This window comes from Lissotriton vulgaris, chromosome 12 (assembly GCF_964263255.1).
Source record: "Lissotriton vulgaris chromosome 12, aLisVul1.2, whole genome shotgun sequence".
NCBI lineage: Eukaryota > Metazoa > Chordata > Amphibia > Caudata > Salamandridae > Lissotriton > Lissotriton vulgaris.
In genome coordinates, this window is record NC_141700.1 from 106,857,407 (window position 1) to 106,875,504 (window position 18,098).

The 18,098-nt window shown below is 46.5% G+C and overlaps 1 protein-coding gene and 1 long non-coding RNA gene across 2 annotated transcripts in view; one reads left to right on the top strand and one right to left on the bottom strand.

The window, feature by feature from the left end:
* Window positions 1-18,098, bottom strand: part of LOC147673533 (uncharacterized) — a 93,655-nt gene that overhangs the window by 70,414 nt on the left and 5,143 nt on the right. The window lies entirely within an intron of this gene.
* HCN3 (hyperpolarization activated cyclic nucleotide gated potassium channel 3) overlaps window positions 632-18,098 on the top strand; it is a 167,234-nt gene continuing 149,767 nt past the window's right edge. Inside the window, exon 1 of the mRNA XM_086947398.1 lies at window positions 632-1,350. Coding sequence (XP_086803524.1) covers window positions 839-1,350 — 512 coding nt within the window. The 5' untranslated portion in view covers window positions 632-838. The remainder of the gene's footprint in view (window positions 1,351-18,098) is intronic.

Genomic DNA, 18,098 nt, shown 5'->3' on the forward strand with positions numbered 1-18,098 from the left:
ATATGGCCATGTCTGAACTGGGGTGGCAGAGTGGGCTAAAGAACGGTGATGGATTAAACCCAGATCTGTTGACTGGGTGTGAGTGTTTGATTGGTTCAGATGCTCCGTCCATCACCACCCCCTTTTGTACCGCACAGAGAGGGGCTCTGCTCTTATCCTAACCCCCCCTGATGAAGAGGAGGCCAGTTATATGTGTGAATTCCCGGCTGCTTCTCGGGTTAACGAAGGAACATTTGCATAACGCGTGCCATAAAAGCCGCGCCTGACACCTGCCCGTCAGCACTGACAGCGCCTGGAGAGCGCTGGGTACCAGCGCCGGCAGAGATGCTCGCGCAGGCCTTTGGAGGGCAGCATTGACGCTGCTGAGCCGCCAGCATCCTCCTCTCCGCTCCTCTGCAGAGATGCACATCCCTTCCGTCTCCATCCATCCTCTCTCTCTCTCCTCGCCCTCTCTCCTCGCTGCAGCCGCTGCCCTCACCTCTGCCTAGCCGGGGTGCGCCACAGCCGGACCGTCCCTAAGAGGATGCCAGAGGGGGCTTAGAACCAGATTAATTCTGCACACCTCAGCTGAAGCTGGGGCTCCGCGCCCGCCAAGGTGAGATGCGAGGCAGAAAGTGCAGCTCTCTGGCACTCACGCACCCCTCCTGACCGGCCCCTCAGCCGCTGGCACCCGGACCCCAATGGACTTGGGCGCTCCCCTGGTTCTTTGCGCGTTCCGGGAGCTCCGGGGAGGATGCAGCTCGCCGCAGACGGCGGGGCGGACCTGCGGGCAAGGGCGTTTGAAGGAAACGTGAGGAGGGCCCCCTGAGGTAGCAGCGCTCGTCTCCGAGAGGCCGGCATGGATGCCGAGCTGGGCGGCCGAGGCCAGCGCAAGGCCAGCCTGGCCAAGGAGGGCCGGAGGGGCCGGGGCAGCCTCCACTCCCTGCCCAACAGGGCCTCCCAGGACAGCGAGCTGGGGGACAAGCGGCCAATCGTGGACGGGGAGGCCCACCTGCCCTCGGAGGATGCCACCACCCTCTCCAGCGCCAAGAGCTCCACCTCGGGCCCGAGCCAGCCTCCCCCGGGCCATGGCGAGCCGCCGGCCTCGGGGGTGTCCTCGCCGGCCCAGGCCTCGCTGGAGAAGCAGGACGGGGAGCAGAAGTCCGAGGCGGGCGAGCAGATCGTGCCGGACGCCGAGGACCCCAACTCCAGCCAGTACACCTTCATGCAGCGGCAGTTCGGGGCCATGCTGCAGCCGGCCATCAACAAGTTCTCCCTGCGCATGTTCGGCAGCCACAAGGCTGTGGAGATCGAGCAGCAGAGGGTGAAAAAGGCGGGATTCTGGATTATACACCCCTACAGTGATTTCAGGTAAGGGGGACGAATGTATTGCACGTGTCATGCGTAAGACCTGATGCTTTCATCTGGACAACTTGCATAAGATGTTTGTCTTTCGCTTAAGAAACGTGGGATTCAGGGAGATGAAGTGATTTGCCCAGGATCACACATTGTCAGTTTGGAAAGTACTCAAATTTCAAAGAAAGGCCAAACCACTAGAATACATCTAGTCTGCTGCACCAGAATACCCATCACTAGATAACGTCAAGATCACTACACCAACTCTACGCCACTGGACACATCCTCTCCGCTATACCACATTTACAACACATACTGTCCGCACGACTACACCAAAACAGACTACCTACATCTCCATCATTAAACAACATCTCAGCCACCAGACTGGTATCCTCGTAGACCCACGCCTTCACTCCTGGACCCCATCACCACCAGTGCACCACATCTGAATCCCTACACCACGCACCATCCACGGGTGTTCGCCACCACCATTAGACCACATCCCGTTCGCTAAGTTACATTTCCATCACTAGACCGCATGCTGTCCGCAGGACTACACTAGCACCAACAGGCCGCATCTTGAGCACTATACCACATCTCTGCCACTAGTCCTCAACCCATCCACAAGACCTCATTTCCACCTTCAGACCACATCCTCCTCCACTTCCACTATTTGACTACCCCTATCCTCAAAATCTCACTTCCATCATTAGACCACATCTCCACAGGACCTCACCCGTGTCACAGGATTAGGTCTCCCTAACTTCACCACATCTCCACAGGGCCTCACCTGTGTCACTGGATTACATCTTCCTAACTTTACCACATCTCCTCCACAGGACCTCACCTGTGTCACTGGATTACATCTCCCTAATTTTACCACATCTCCTCCAGAGCACCTCACCTGTGTCCCTGGATTACATCTCCCTAATTTTACCACATCTCCTCCAGAGCACTACACCTGTGTCCCTGGATTACATCTCCCTAACTTTACCACATCTCCTCCAGAGCACTTCACCTGTGTCCCTGGATTACATCTCCCTACCTTCACCACATCTCCACAGGCCCTCAGCTGTGTCACTGGATTACATCTCCCTACCTTCACCACATCTCCACAGGCCCTCAGCTGTGTCACTGGATTACATCTCCCTACATTCACCACTCTCTCCAAAGGGCCTCACCTGTGTCACTGGATTACATCTCCCTAACTTCGCCACTTTTCCACAGGACCTCACCTGTGTCACTGGATTACATCTCCCTACCTTCACCACATCTCCACAGGCCCTCAGCTGTGTCACTGGATTACATCTCCCTACATTCACCACTCTCTCCAAAGGGCCTCACCTGTGTCACTGGATTACATCTCCATAACTTCACCATATCTCCACAGGACCTCACCTGTGTCCCTGGATTACATCCCCCTACATTCACCACTCTCTCCACAGGACCTCACACGTGTCACTGTATTACATCTCCCTAATTTTACTACATCTCCAGGGCCTCACATGTGTCACTGGATTACATCTCCCTAACTTCACCACATCTCCACAGGACCTCACCTGTGTCACTCGATTACATCTCCCTAATTTTACCACATCTCCAGGGCCTCACCTGTGTCACTCGATTACATCTCCCTAACTTCACCACATCTCCACAGGACCTCACCCGTGTCACTGGATTACATCTCCCTAATTTTACCACATCTCCAGGGCCTCGCCTGTGTCACTGGATTACATCTCCCTAACTTCACCACATCTCCACAGGACTTCACCTGTGTCACTGGATTACATCTCCCTAATTTCACCACATCTCCACAGGACCTCACCTGTGTCCCTGGATTACATCTCAATTAACTTCACCACTTTTCCACAGGACCTCACCTGTGTCACTGGATTACATCTCCCTAACTTCACCACTTTTCCACAGGACCTCACCTGTGTCACGGGATTACATCTCCCTAACTTTACATCTCCTCCTCAGGACCTCACCTGTGCCACTGGATTACATCTCCTAAACTTCACCATATCTCCACAGGACCTCACCTGTGTCACTGGATTACATCTCCCTAACTTCACCACATCTCTGCAGGACCTCACCCGTGTCACAGGATTACATCTCCCTAATTTAACCACATCTCCACAGGACCTCATCTGTGTCATTGGATTACACCTCCCTAACTTCACCACATCTCCAGGACACAGCCACACACCTAGCCCACATCTCCACCATTACACATTTTATGCATTAAATCACATCTGCACCATTAGACCTCATCTGTGCCACAGGACCAAAGCTGCACCACTCAGTATCTCCACCCTTACACATCTAATACACTAAATCACACCTCCACCATTTCACCTCATCTACACCAGAGAACCACAGGTGCACCACTCAGTATCTCCACCATTACACATCATATGCATTAAATCACACCGCCACCATTAGACCTCATCTACGCCACAGAACCACAGCTGCACCATTCAGTATCTCCGCCATTACACAACATCTTATGCAATAAATCACACCTCCACCATTAGACCTCATCTATGCCACAGAACCACAGCTGCACCACTCAGTATCTCCACAATTACACAGTATCTTATGCATTAAATTACACCTCCACCATTAGGCCTCATCTACGCCACAGGACCACAGCTGCACCACTCAGTATCTCCACCACTACACAACATCTTATGCAATAAATCACACCTCCACCATTAGAACTGATCTACGCCACAGAACCACAGCTGCACCATTCAGTATCTCCACCATTACACAGTATCTTATGCATTAAATCACACCGCCACCATTAGAACTGATCTACGCCACAGAACCACAGCTGCACCACTCAGTATCTCCTCCATTACACAACATCTTATGCAATAAATCACACCTCCACCATTAGAACTGATCTACGCCACAGAACCACAGCTGCACCACTCAGTATCTCCACCACTACACAACATCTTATGCAATAAATCACACCTCCACCATTAGACCTCATCTATGCCACAGAACCACAGCTGCACCACTCAGTATCTCCACAATTACACAGTATCTTATGCATTTAATCACACCTCCACCATTAGGCCTCATCTATGCCACAGAACCAGAGCTGCACCATTCAGTATCTCCGCCATTACACATCTTATGCAATAAATCACACCGCCACCATTAGACCTCATCTATGCCACAGAACCAGAGCTGCACCATTCAGTATCTCCGCCATTACACATCTTATGCATTAAATCACACCTCCACCATTAGACCTCATCTATGCCACAGAACCAGAGCTGCACCACTCAGTATCTCCACAATTACACAGTATCTTATGCATTAAATCACACCTCCACCATTAGTCCTCATCTATGCCACAGAACCACAGCTGCAAGACTCAGTATCTCCACCACTACACAACATCTTATGCATTAAATCACACCTCCGCCATTAGAACTGATATACGCCACAGAACCACAGCTGCACCACTCAGTATCTCCACAATTACACAGTATCATATGCATTAAATCACACCTCTGCCATTAGGCCTCATCTATGCCACAGAACCACAGCTGCACCACTCAGTATCTCCACAATTACACATCGTATGCATTAAATTACACCTCCACCATTAGACCTCATCTATGCCACAGAACCACAGCTGGACCACTCAGTATCTCCACAATTACACATCTTATGCATTAAATCACACCGCCACCATTAGTCCTCATCTATGCCACAGAACCACAGCTGCAAGACTCAGTATCTCCACCACTACACAACATCTTATGCAATAAATCACACCTCCAACATTAGACCTCATCTATGCCACAGGACCACAGCTGCACCACTCAGTATCTCCACCACTACACAACATCTTATGCAATAAATCACACCGCCACCATTAGTCCTCATCTACGCCACAGAACCACAGCTGCAAGACTCAGTATCTCCACCACAACACAACATCTTATGCAATAAATCACACCTCCACCATTAGACCTCATCTATGCCACAGAACCACAGCCGGACCACTCAGTATCTCCACAATTACACATCTTATGCATTAAATCACACCGCCACCATTAGTCCTCATCTATGCCACAGAACCACAGCTGCAAGACTCAGTATCTCCACCACTACACAACATCTTATGCAATAAATCACACCTCCAACATTAGACCTCATCTATGCCACAGGACCACAGCTGCACCACTCAGTATCTCCACCACTACACAACATCTTATGCAATAAATCACACCGCCACCATTAGTCCTCATCTACGCCACAGAACCACAGCTGCAAGACTCAGTATCTCCACCACTACACAACATCTTATGCAATAAATCACACCTCCACCATTAGACCTCATCTATGCCACAGGACCACAGCTGCACCACTCAGTATCTCCACCACTACACAACATCTTATGCAATAAATCACACCTCCACCATTAGAACTGATCTACGCCACAGAACCACAGCTGCACCACTCAGTATCTCCACCACTACACAACATCTTATGCAATAAATCACACCTCCACCATTAGACCTCATCTATGCCACAGAACCACAGCTGCACCACTCAGTATCTCCACAATTACACAGTATCTTATGCATTAAATCACACCTCCACCATTAGGCCTCATCTACGCCACAGGACCACAGCTGCACCACTCAGTATCTCCACCACTACACAACATCTTATGCAATAAATCACACCTCCACCATTAGAACTGATCTACGCCACAGAACCACAGCTGCACCATTCAGTATCTTCACCATTACACATCTTATGCATTAAATCACACCTCCACCATTAGACCTCATCTATGCCACAGAACCAGAGCTGCACCACTCAGTATCTCCTCCATTACACAACATCTTATGCATTAAATCACACCTCCGCCATTAGAACTGATCTACGCCACAGAACCACAGCTGCACCACTCAGTATCTCCACAATTACACAGTATCGTATGCATTAAATCACACCTCTGCCATTAGGCCTCATCTATGCCACAGAACCAGAGCTGCACCATTCAGTATCTCCGCCATTACACATCTTATGCATTAAATCACACCGCCACCATTAGTCCTCATCTACGCCACAGAACCACAGCTGCACTATTCAGTATCTCCACAATTACACAGTATCTTATGCATTAAATCACACCTCCACCATTAGAACTGATCTACGCCACAGAACCACAGCTGCACCACTCAGTATCTCCTCCATTACACAACATCTTATGCATTAAATCACACCTCCACCATTAGAACTGATCTATGCCACAGAACCACAGCTGCACCACTCAGTATCTCCACAATTACACAGTATGTTATGCATTAAATCACACCTCCACCATTAGAACTGATCTACGCCACAGAACCACAGCTGCACCACTCAGTATATCCTCCATTACACAACATCTTATGCATTAAATCACACCGCCACCATTAGTCCTCATCTACGCCACAGAACCACAGCTGCACCATTCAGTATCTCCGCCATTACACATCTTATGCATTAAATCACACCGCCACCATTAGTCCTCATCTACGCCACAGAACCACAGCTGCACCACTCAGTATCTCCACCACTACACAACATCTTATGCAATAAATCACACCTCCACCATTAGAACTGATCTACGCCACAGAACCACAGCTGCATCCCTCAGTATCTCCTCCATTACACAGTATCTTATGCATTAAATCACACCTCCACCATTAGAACTGATCTACGCCACAGAACTACAGCTGCACCACTCAGTATCTCCACAATTACACAGTATCTTATGCATTAAATCACACCTCCACCATTAGAACTGATCTACGCCACAGAACCACAGCTGCACCACTCAGTATCTCCACAATTACACAGTATCTTATGCATTAAATCACACCTCCACCATTAGAACTGATCTACGCCACAGAACTACAGCTGCACCACTCAGTATCTCCACAATTACACAGTATCTTATGCATTAAATCACACCTCCACCATTAGAACTGATCTACGCCACAGAACCACAGCTGCACCACTCAGTATCTCCTCCATTACACAACATCTTATGCATTAAATCACACCTCCACCATTAGAACTGATCTACGCCACAGAACCACAGCTGCACCACTCAGTATCTCCACAATTACACATCTTATGCAATAAATCACACCTCCACCATTAGAACTGATCTATGCCACAGAACCACAGCTGCACCACTCAGTATCTCCACAATTACACAGTATCTTATGCATTAAATCACACCTCCACCATTAGAACTGATCTACGCCACAGAACCACAGCTGCACCACTCAGTATCTCCTCCATTACACAACATCTTATGCATTAAATCACACCTCCACCATTAGAACTGATCTATGCCATAGAACCACAGCTGCACCACTCAGTATCTCCACAATTACACAGTATCTTATGCATTAAATCACACCTCCACCATTAGAACTGATCTACGCCACAGGACCACAGCTACACCACTCAGTATCTCCACCACTACACAACATCTTATGCATTAAATCACACCGCCACCATTAGTCCTCATCTACGCCACAGAACCACAGCTGCACCATTCAGTATCTCCGCCATTACACATCTTATGCAGTAAATCACACCTCCACCATTAGAACTGATCTACGCCACAGAACCACAGCTGCACCACTCAGTATCTCCACCACTACACAACATCTTATGCAATAAATCACACCTCCACCATTAGAACTGATCTACGCCACAGAACCACAGCTGCATCCCTCAGTATCTCCTCCATTACACAACATCTTATGCATTAAATCACACCTCCACCATTAGAACTGATCTATGCCACAGAACCACAGCTGCACCACTCAGTATCTCCACAATTACACAGTATCTTATGCATTAAATCACACCTCCACCATTAGAACTGATCTACGCCACAGAACCACAGCTGCACCACTCAGTATCTTCACCATTACACATCTTATGCAATAAATCACACCTCCACCATTAGACCTCATCTATGCCACAGAACCACAGCTGCACCACTCAGTATCTCCACAATTACACAGTATCTTATGCATTAAATCACACCTCCACCATTAGAACTGATCTACGCCACAGAACCACAGCTGCACCACTCAGTATCTCCTCCATTACACAACATCTTATGCATTAAATCACACCTCCACCATTAGAACTGATCTACGCCACAGAACCACAGCTGCACCACTCAGTATCTCCTCCATTACACAACATCTTATGCATTAAATCACACCTCCACCATTAGAACTGATCTACGCCACAGAACCACAGCTGCACCATTCAGTATCTCCACCACTACACAACATCTTATGCAATAAATCACACCTCCACCATTAGACCTCATCTATGCCACAGAACCACAGCTGCACCACTCAGTATCTCCACAATTACACAGTATCTTATGCAATAAATCACACCTCCACCATTAGAACTGATCTACGCCACAGAACCACAGCTGCACCACTCAGTATCTCCACAATTACACAACATCTTATGCATTAAATCACACCTCCACCATTAGACCTCATCTCCGCCACAGAACCACAGCTGCACCACTCAGTATCTCCACAATTACACAGTATCTTATGCGTTAAATCACACCTCCACCATTAGACCTCATCTATGCCACAGAACCACAGCTGCACCACTCAGTATCTTCACCACTACACAACATCTTATGCATTAAATCACACCGCCACCATTAGTCCTCATCTACGCCACAGAACCACAGCTGCACCATTCAGTATCTCCGCCATTACACATCTTATGCATTAAATCACACCTCCACCATTAGAACTGATCTACGCCACAGAACCACAGCTGCACCACTCAGTATCTCCACCACTACACAACATCTTATGCAATAAATCACACCTCCACCATTAGAACTGATCTACGCCACAGAACCACAGCTGCATCCCTCAGTATCTCCTCCATTACACAACATCTTATGCATTAAATCACACCTCCACCATTAGAACTGATCTATGCCACAGAACCACAGCTGCACCACTCAGTATCTCCACAATTACACAGTATCTTATGCATTAAATCACACCTCCACCATTAGAACTGATCTACGCCACAGAACCACAGCTGCACCACTCAGTATCTTCACCATTACACATCTTATGCAATAAATCACACCTCCACCATTAGACCTCATCTATGCCACAGAACCACAGCTGCACCACTCAGTATCTCCTCCATTACACAACATCTTATGCATTAAATCACACCTCCACCATTAGAACTGATCTACGCCACAGAACCACAGCTGCACCACTCAGTATCTCCTCCATTACACAGTATCTTATGCATTAAATCACACCTCCACCATTAGAACTGATCTACGCCACAGGACCACAGCTACACCACTCAGTATCTCCACCACTACACAACATCTTATGCATTAAATCACACCGCCACCATTAGTCCTCATCTACGCCACAGAACCACAGCTGCACCATTCAGTATCTCCGCCATTACACATCTTATGCAGTAAATCACACCTCCACCATTAGAACTGATCTACGCCACAGAACCACAGCTGCACCACTCAGTATCTCCACCACTACACAACATCTTATGCAATAAATCACACCTCCACCATTAGAACTGATCTACGCCACAGAACCACAGCTGCATCCCTCAGTATCTCCTCCATTACACAACATCTTATGCATTAAATCACACCTCCACCATTAGAACTGATCTATGCCACAGAACCACAGCTGCACCACTCAGTATCTCCACAATTACACAGTATCTTATGCATTAAATCACACCTCCACCATTAGAACTGATCTACGCCACAGAACCACAGCTGCACCACTCAGTATCTTCACCATTACACATCTTATGCAATAAATCACACCTCCACCATTAGACCTCATCTATGCCACAGAACCACAGCTGCACCACTCAGTATCTCCACAATTACACAGTATCTTATGCATTAAATCACACCTCCACCATTAGAACTGATCTACGCCACAGAACCACAGCTGCACCACTCAGTATCTCCTCCATTACACAACATCTTATGCATTAAATCACACCTCCACCATTAGAACTGATCTACGCCACAGAACCACAGCTGCACCACTCAGTATCTCCTCCATTACACAACATCTTATGCATTAAATCACACCTCCACCATTAGAACTGATCTACGCCACAGAACCACAGCTGCACCATTCAGTATCTCCACCACTACACAACATCTTATGCAATAAATCACACCTCCACCATTAGACCTCATCTATGCCACAGAACCACAGCTGCACCACTCAGTATCTCCACAATTACACAGTATCTTATGCAATAAATCACACCTCCACCATTAGAACTGATCTACGCCACAGAACCACAGCTGCACCACTCAGTATCTCCACAATTACACAACATCTTATGCATTAAATCACACCTCCACCATTAGACCTCATCTCCGCCACAGAACCACAGCTGCACCACTCAGTATCTCCACAATTACACAGTATCTTATGCGTTAAATCACACCTCCACCATTAGACCTCATCTATGCCACAGAACCACAGCTGCACCACTCAGTATCTTCACCACTACACAACATCTTATGCATTAAATCACACCGCCACCATTAGTCCTCATCTACGCCACAGAACCACAGCTGCACCATTCAGTATCTCCGCCATTACACATCTTATGCATTAAATCACACCTCCACCATTAGAACTGATCTACGCCACAGAACCACAGCTGCACCACTCAGTATCTCCACCACTACACAACATCTTATGCAATAAATCACACCTCCACCATTAGAACTGATCTACGCCACAGAACCACAGCTGCATCCCTCAGTATCTCCTCCATTACACAACATCTTATGCATTAAATCACACCTCCACCATTAGAACTGATCTATGCCACAGAACCACAGCTGCACCACTCAGTATCTCCACAATTACACAGTATCTTATGCATTAAATCACACCTCCACCATTAGAACTGATCTACGCCACAGAACCACAGCTGCACCACTCAGTATCTTCACCATTACACATCTTATGCAATAAATCACACCTCCACCATTAGACCTCATCTATGCCACAGAACCACAGCTGCACCACTCAGTATCTCCTCCATTACACAACATCTTATGCATTAAATCACACCTCCACCATTAGAACTGATCTACGCCACAGAACCACAGCTGCACCACTCAGTATCTCCTCCATTACACAACATCTTATGCATTAAATCACACCTCCACCATTAGAACTGATCTACGCCACAGAACCACAGCTGCACCATTCAGTATCTCCACCACTACACAACATCTTATGCAATAAATCACACCTCCACCATTAGACCTCATCTATGCCACAGAACCACAGCTGCACCACTCAGTATCTCCACAATTACACAGTATCTTATGCAATAAATCACACCTCCACCATTAGAACTGATCTACGCCACAGAACCACAGCTGCACCACTCAGTATCTCCACAATTACACAACATCTTATGCATTAAATCACACCTCCACCATTAGACCTCATCTCCGCCACAGAACCACAGCTGCACCACTCAGTATCTCCACAATTACACAGTATCTTATGCAATAAATCACACCTCCACCATTAGAACTGATCTACGCCACAGAACCACAGCTGCACCACTCAGTATCTTCACCATTACACATCTTATGCAATAAATCACACCTCCACCATTAGACCTCATCTATGCCACAGAACCACAGCTGCACCACTCAGTATCTCCACAATTACACAGTATCTTATGCATTAAATCACACCTCCACCATTAGAACTGATCTACGCCACAGAACCACAGCTGCACCACTCAGTATCTCCTCCATTACACAACATCTTATGCATTAAATCACACCTCCACCATTAGAACTGATCTACGCCACAGAACCACAGCTGCACCACTCAGTATCTCCTCCATTACACAACATCTTATGCATTAAATCACACCTCCACCATTAGAACTGATCTACGCCACAGAACCACAGCTGCACCATTCAGTATCTCCACCACTACACAACATCTTATGCAACAAGCATTAGAAATGCAATAGGTCTCGCAGCATTAGAGTTAGTGCTTTTAGAATTGTTAATGGGTTTTTTTGTAAATCTTTAGCATGAGGGTGAGGGTGAGTGAGGGTGAGGGGTTGAGGGTGAGTGAGGGTGAGGGCATGGGAGATGGATGCGGAATAGAGGCCTTCTGGCACTATGCATTCTGGAGTGTTGCGCTGTGGTGGACAGTGGAGACAATTGTATTGCTTGTACAATCTTTGACTGTTTTGCTGATCTTATGACCTGTATTCTCGTAACTATTATGTCTGCTTGACTGTGGTTCTCATTTCTCACAGAACCGATTATGTGTGAATGAAGATAAAGGGCTGCACCTTGGCTAAACCATAATTGAAGTTGCCTCTCTTCTTGTGAGTCTTCTCAGTGGGGAGCAGCGACTTGCAACAAGTTGTAAGCGCACTCTACAGCTCACTTAATTCCGATAGGGCTGGTAACTCCAGTTAGCAACCCATCAGAATTAAGAGGACACTGAGAGCTTAAGACTTTTTGAAGCTCTTTCTTGCACACTTGTCATTTGTATTTCAAATGACCCTTTAAGTTTTTAAGAAATACAAACATTTCAAAAGCAAGAAGACTGAAAAAAATGTAAATGAGTATACTCTAAGCTATAAAATACCAAGCCGAAAGGAAATGGTGTTTAAAGCATGAAAACGAATTGTAAACACCACGCATTTGCCTATAGTATTAATTTCATTTAGTACAGTTAATGCATGGTTTGTGTAGCTTGAAAATGGGGTGCTCAGATATCTTTGTATATACGGAACACCATGTTTAATTGTAGTCACTTCTGCTTCATTTGATCCAATTGGACAAACACACTTGAAGGCAAGGGTCTACATATCGAAAGCCCAGAACTGGAAGCATGTTGTGCAGTGAACATCAAGTGTTATTGCACATTTAAACCACTCCTGGAGAGCAGGAGTGCCGTGCTGCTTATGTAAGATTATACCAAAGAGGTCAAGGACGGTATAAGAGTGTGCTCTCTTATTACACACAGGTGTTCATCGCAAAGAAGGCAAGCACTCATTGGGCATGGAAACTGAAGACATTTACCACTCTGTGGAGGTTATTTTTTTCCAAGGATAGACTAAAGCCCTCATTGCCAACTGCCTGATACAATTATTTCCTGCACTTATGGACTTACCCTCTGCTGCAGTGGTTCTCTGTAAATGCGGGGCAGAGGTGGACAGGGATTGTGAGGAAGGAGATTAATGTGTATAATAGGATTTTGGGGAGTAACTTTTGGGAATCAGACTACCCATGTGGAGTCCTACATGTTTTCTCCCGTATTTCATTCGAGGGCATCCCCTGCTTCCGGCAGCTCTAGTCAGCTGGTGAAATAGCCCCGACATGATGCTCCGCATAACTTATAATTCTGGTGAGGCTGGTAACGCCTGATGGTCTGTGACCGTGAGAGCTGTATATCTGTTGGTTGTCTGCTTTGGTGGCTGTATGTTTGTTAGTACGTGTGCAGGGAAGCATGTAGGTTTGGTGGCGCATGCATACCGGCGACTAATCAGTTCGATGCTCTGCCTGCATTTGTTCATGTATGTACTACCTATGTCAATGTGTGCATGTGATTGACTGCTTCAATGAGGATACAACAAATAAAATCAAAAGTGAATTGCTTTCATATTGTTTATTTGATATTACATATTTGAACACTCGGTACAGCGAAATACAGGCTGGGTTGAGCTGTGACTCAAGGTCACACATGCTACCGAATGTGACGCACACATCCACACACTGTGGGACCCACTTGATTAATAAAACATCAAACAGCTTTTAACAGCCTTGTTCCCAAGCAAATGCAACGGGAATTATTTAAACGGAAAAAATGGAATGAAAAATTGCATTCAATGCTCAGATAAGGTGCACACTGAGATAAAATTCTGCGGTTTCTTGGAAACTGGTAGAGATAATTGACTGGCTTGTGCAATCACTCAGCTCCTATCCAGTTGGATTTCAAAACAATCAGAAAGAGCAGGGACGTTCAGTCCGGCTTCAGGAATGGGCTATCCAAGCCAAGATAAACTCTGCATTCAGTCGTGGTTTCTACCATGAGAGGTTGAATGTGCACACGTACTGGGCCCCGGCATGTTTGGAAAGGTATGTGCGAGGCGGCCGGATACCTTCGCCTCCCTGTCACCTTGCACAACAGACAAACACAAAATTCAGTGACTCATATTCACAGCTTCCTGAGAGTTAGGCAAGTGATGTGAAAGGTTAGAGAGTTCCCACAGATTGCAAGCCTGCATTGGCCACCTCGCCCACAGCAACTCCCAGGGTGAAACACAACAACGCAGATCGCACTACCAGGGAAACTAACCAGGGCTGGCCACCATAGAGCTCAAGGCATCTACCTACGAAGCTATGGCTCGGAAAAGGGACTCACGCGGTACACGGGTACACGAGTTGCTGCTCAGGAAATGAAGTCTGCAGTTTGTCTGCGAGGGCCAAAGAAATGTGTGCACGGTGCTTTAAGTGGGATGAAATAGGTGGTGGGGTTCTACAACGGATGAGGTGAGAGACATGCCTCTAAGAAACTTTTACGAGCGGCACAGACTTTCTAACCAAGGGCAGAACCTAACACGTGTGACATAAAACCCTGTGCTTGACGAATCATGCATTGAATCTTTCTGGACAAAGCACAATTTAAAAAAGAAAACAGAAAGATAGTTTCTTAGCACCTTTATCCTTGGCTATAAACAATTAAAAAAAGTTGACAAAATGAACGTAAAAGTCAACAATAATAACCTGGTTGTTCAATTTGAATGAAATAGTGCTTTAGGCACTGGAAAAACCAAAGATAAACAGCCTCACCCACCATGTTGCTTAATCCCCGTGTCACCTAAGGGGCTTCCAATAACATTGCACTGCAGCACTGGCGTGTATAACAAGCAAGACGGAGGGAAGAGAGGGGAGGGGGGAGGAGAAATGCGACACGGCGCGAGGGGAGGGGGGAGGAGAAATGCAACACGGCGGGAGGGGGCGGAGCGGGTAAAACACGACGGACGTGCACGCGCCCGTGACTTTTAAGGTCAATGCGCATGCGCATAAGCTCAATGCGCATGCGCATTGACCTTAAAAGTCACGGGCACTGCAAGGAATCGCCACGATTCCTTGCAGTTGGATAAAGAGTGGATAACTCGCAATAGTCTCGCTTGCTCGATGCGCATGCGCATCGACAGGCGAGACCTAATAAATCACACCTCCACCATTAGACCTCATCTATGCCACAGAACCACAGCTGCACCACTCAGTATCTCCACAATTACACAGTATCTTATGCAATAAATCACACCTCCACCATTAGAACTGATCTACGCCACAGAACCACAGCTGCACCACTCAGTATCTTCACCATTACACATCTTATGCAATAAATCACACCTCCACCATTAGACCTCATCTATGCCACAGAACCACAGCTGCACCACTCAGTATCTCCACAATTACACAGTATCTTATGCATTAAATCACACCTCCACCATTAGAACTGATCTACGCCACAGAACCACAGCTGCACCACTCAGTATCTCCTCCATTACACAACATCTTATGCATTAAATCACACCTCCACCATTAGAACTGATCTACGCCACAGAACCACAGCTGCACCACTCAGTATCTCCTCCATTACACAACATCTTATGCATTAAATCACACCTCCACCATTAGAACTGATCTACGCCACAGAACCACAGCTGCACCATTCAGTATCTCCACCACTACACAACATCTTATGCAACAAGCATTAGAAATGCAATAGGTCTCGCAGCATTAGAGTTAGTGCTTTTAGAATTGTTAATGGGTTTTTTTGTAAATCTTTAGCATGAGGGTGAGGGTGAGTGAGGGTGAGGGGTTGAGGGTGAGTGAGGGTGAGGGCATGGGAGATGGATGCGGAATAGAGGCCTTCTGGCACTATGCATTCTGGAGTGTTGCGCTGTGGTGGACAGTGGAGACAATTGTATTGCTTGTACAATCTTTGACTGTTTTGCTGATCTTATGACCTGTATTCTCGTAACTATTATGTCTGCTTGACTGTGGTTCTCATTTCTCACAGAACCGATTATGTGTGAATGAAGATAAAGGGCTGCACCTTGGCTAAACCATAATTGAAGTTGCCTCTCTTCTTGTGAGTCTTCTCAGTGGGGAGCAGCGACTTGCAACAAGTTGTAAGCGCACTCTACAGCTCACTTAATTCCGATAGGGCTGGTAACTCCAGTTAGCAACCCATCAGAATTAAGAGGACACTGAGAGCTTAAGACTTTTTGAAGCTCTTTCTTGCACACTTGTCATTTGTATTTCAAATGACCCTTTAAGTTTTTAAGAAATACAAACATTTCAAAAGCAAGAAGACTGAAAAAAATGTAAATGAGTATACTCTAAGCTATAAAATACCAAGCCGAAAGGAAATGGTGTTTAAAGCATGAAAACGAATTGTAAACACCACGCATTTGCCTATAGTATTAATTTCATTTAGTACAGTTAATGCATGGTTTGTGTAGCTTGAAAATGGGGTGCTCAGATATCTTTGTATATACGGAACACCATGTTTAATTGTAGTCACTTCTGCTTCATTTGATCCAATTGGACAAACACACTTGAAGGCAAGGGTCTACATATCGAAAGCCCAGAACTGGAAGCATGTTGTGCAGTGAACATCAAGTGTTATTGCACATTTAAACCACTCCTGGAGAGCAGGAGTGCCGTGCTGCTTATGTAAGATTATACCAAAGAGGTCAAGGACGGTATAAGAGTGTGCTCTCTTATTACACACAGGTGTTCATCGCAAAGAAGGCAAGCACTCATTGGGCATGGAAACTGAAGACATTTACCACTCTGTGGAGGTTATTTTTTTCCAAGGATAGACTAAAGCCCTCATTGCCAACTGCCTGATACAATTATTTCCTGCACTTATGGACTTACCCTCTGCTGCAGTGGTTCTCTGTAAATGCGGGGCAGAGGTGGACAGGGATTGTGAGGAAGGAGATTAATGTGTATAATAGGATTTTGGGGAGTAACTTTTGGGAATCAGACTACCCATGTGGAGTCCTACATGTTTTCTCCCGTATTTCATTCGAGGGCATCCCCTGCTTCCGGCAGCTCTAGTCAGCTGGTGAAATAGCCCCGACATGATGCTCCGCATAACTTATAATTCTGGTGAGGCTGGTAACGCCTGATGGTCTGTGACCGTGAGAGCTGTATATCTGTTGGTTGTCTGCTTTGGTGGCTGTATGTTTGTTAGTACGTGTGCAGGGAAGCATGTAGGTTTGGTGGCGCATGCATACCGGCGACTAATCAGTTCGATGCTCTGCCTGCATTTGTTCATGTATGTACTACCTATGTCAATGTGTGCATGTGATTGACTGCTTCAATGAGGATACAACAAATAAAATCAAAAGTGAATTGCTTTCATATTGTTTATTTGATATTACATATTTGAACACTCGGTACAGCGAAATACAGGCTGGGTTGAGCTGTGACTCAAGGTCACACATGCTACCGAATGTGACGCACACATCCACACACTGTGGGACCCACTTGATTAATAAAACATCAAACAGCTTTTAACAGCCTTGTTCCCAAGCAAATGCAACGGGAATTATTTAAA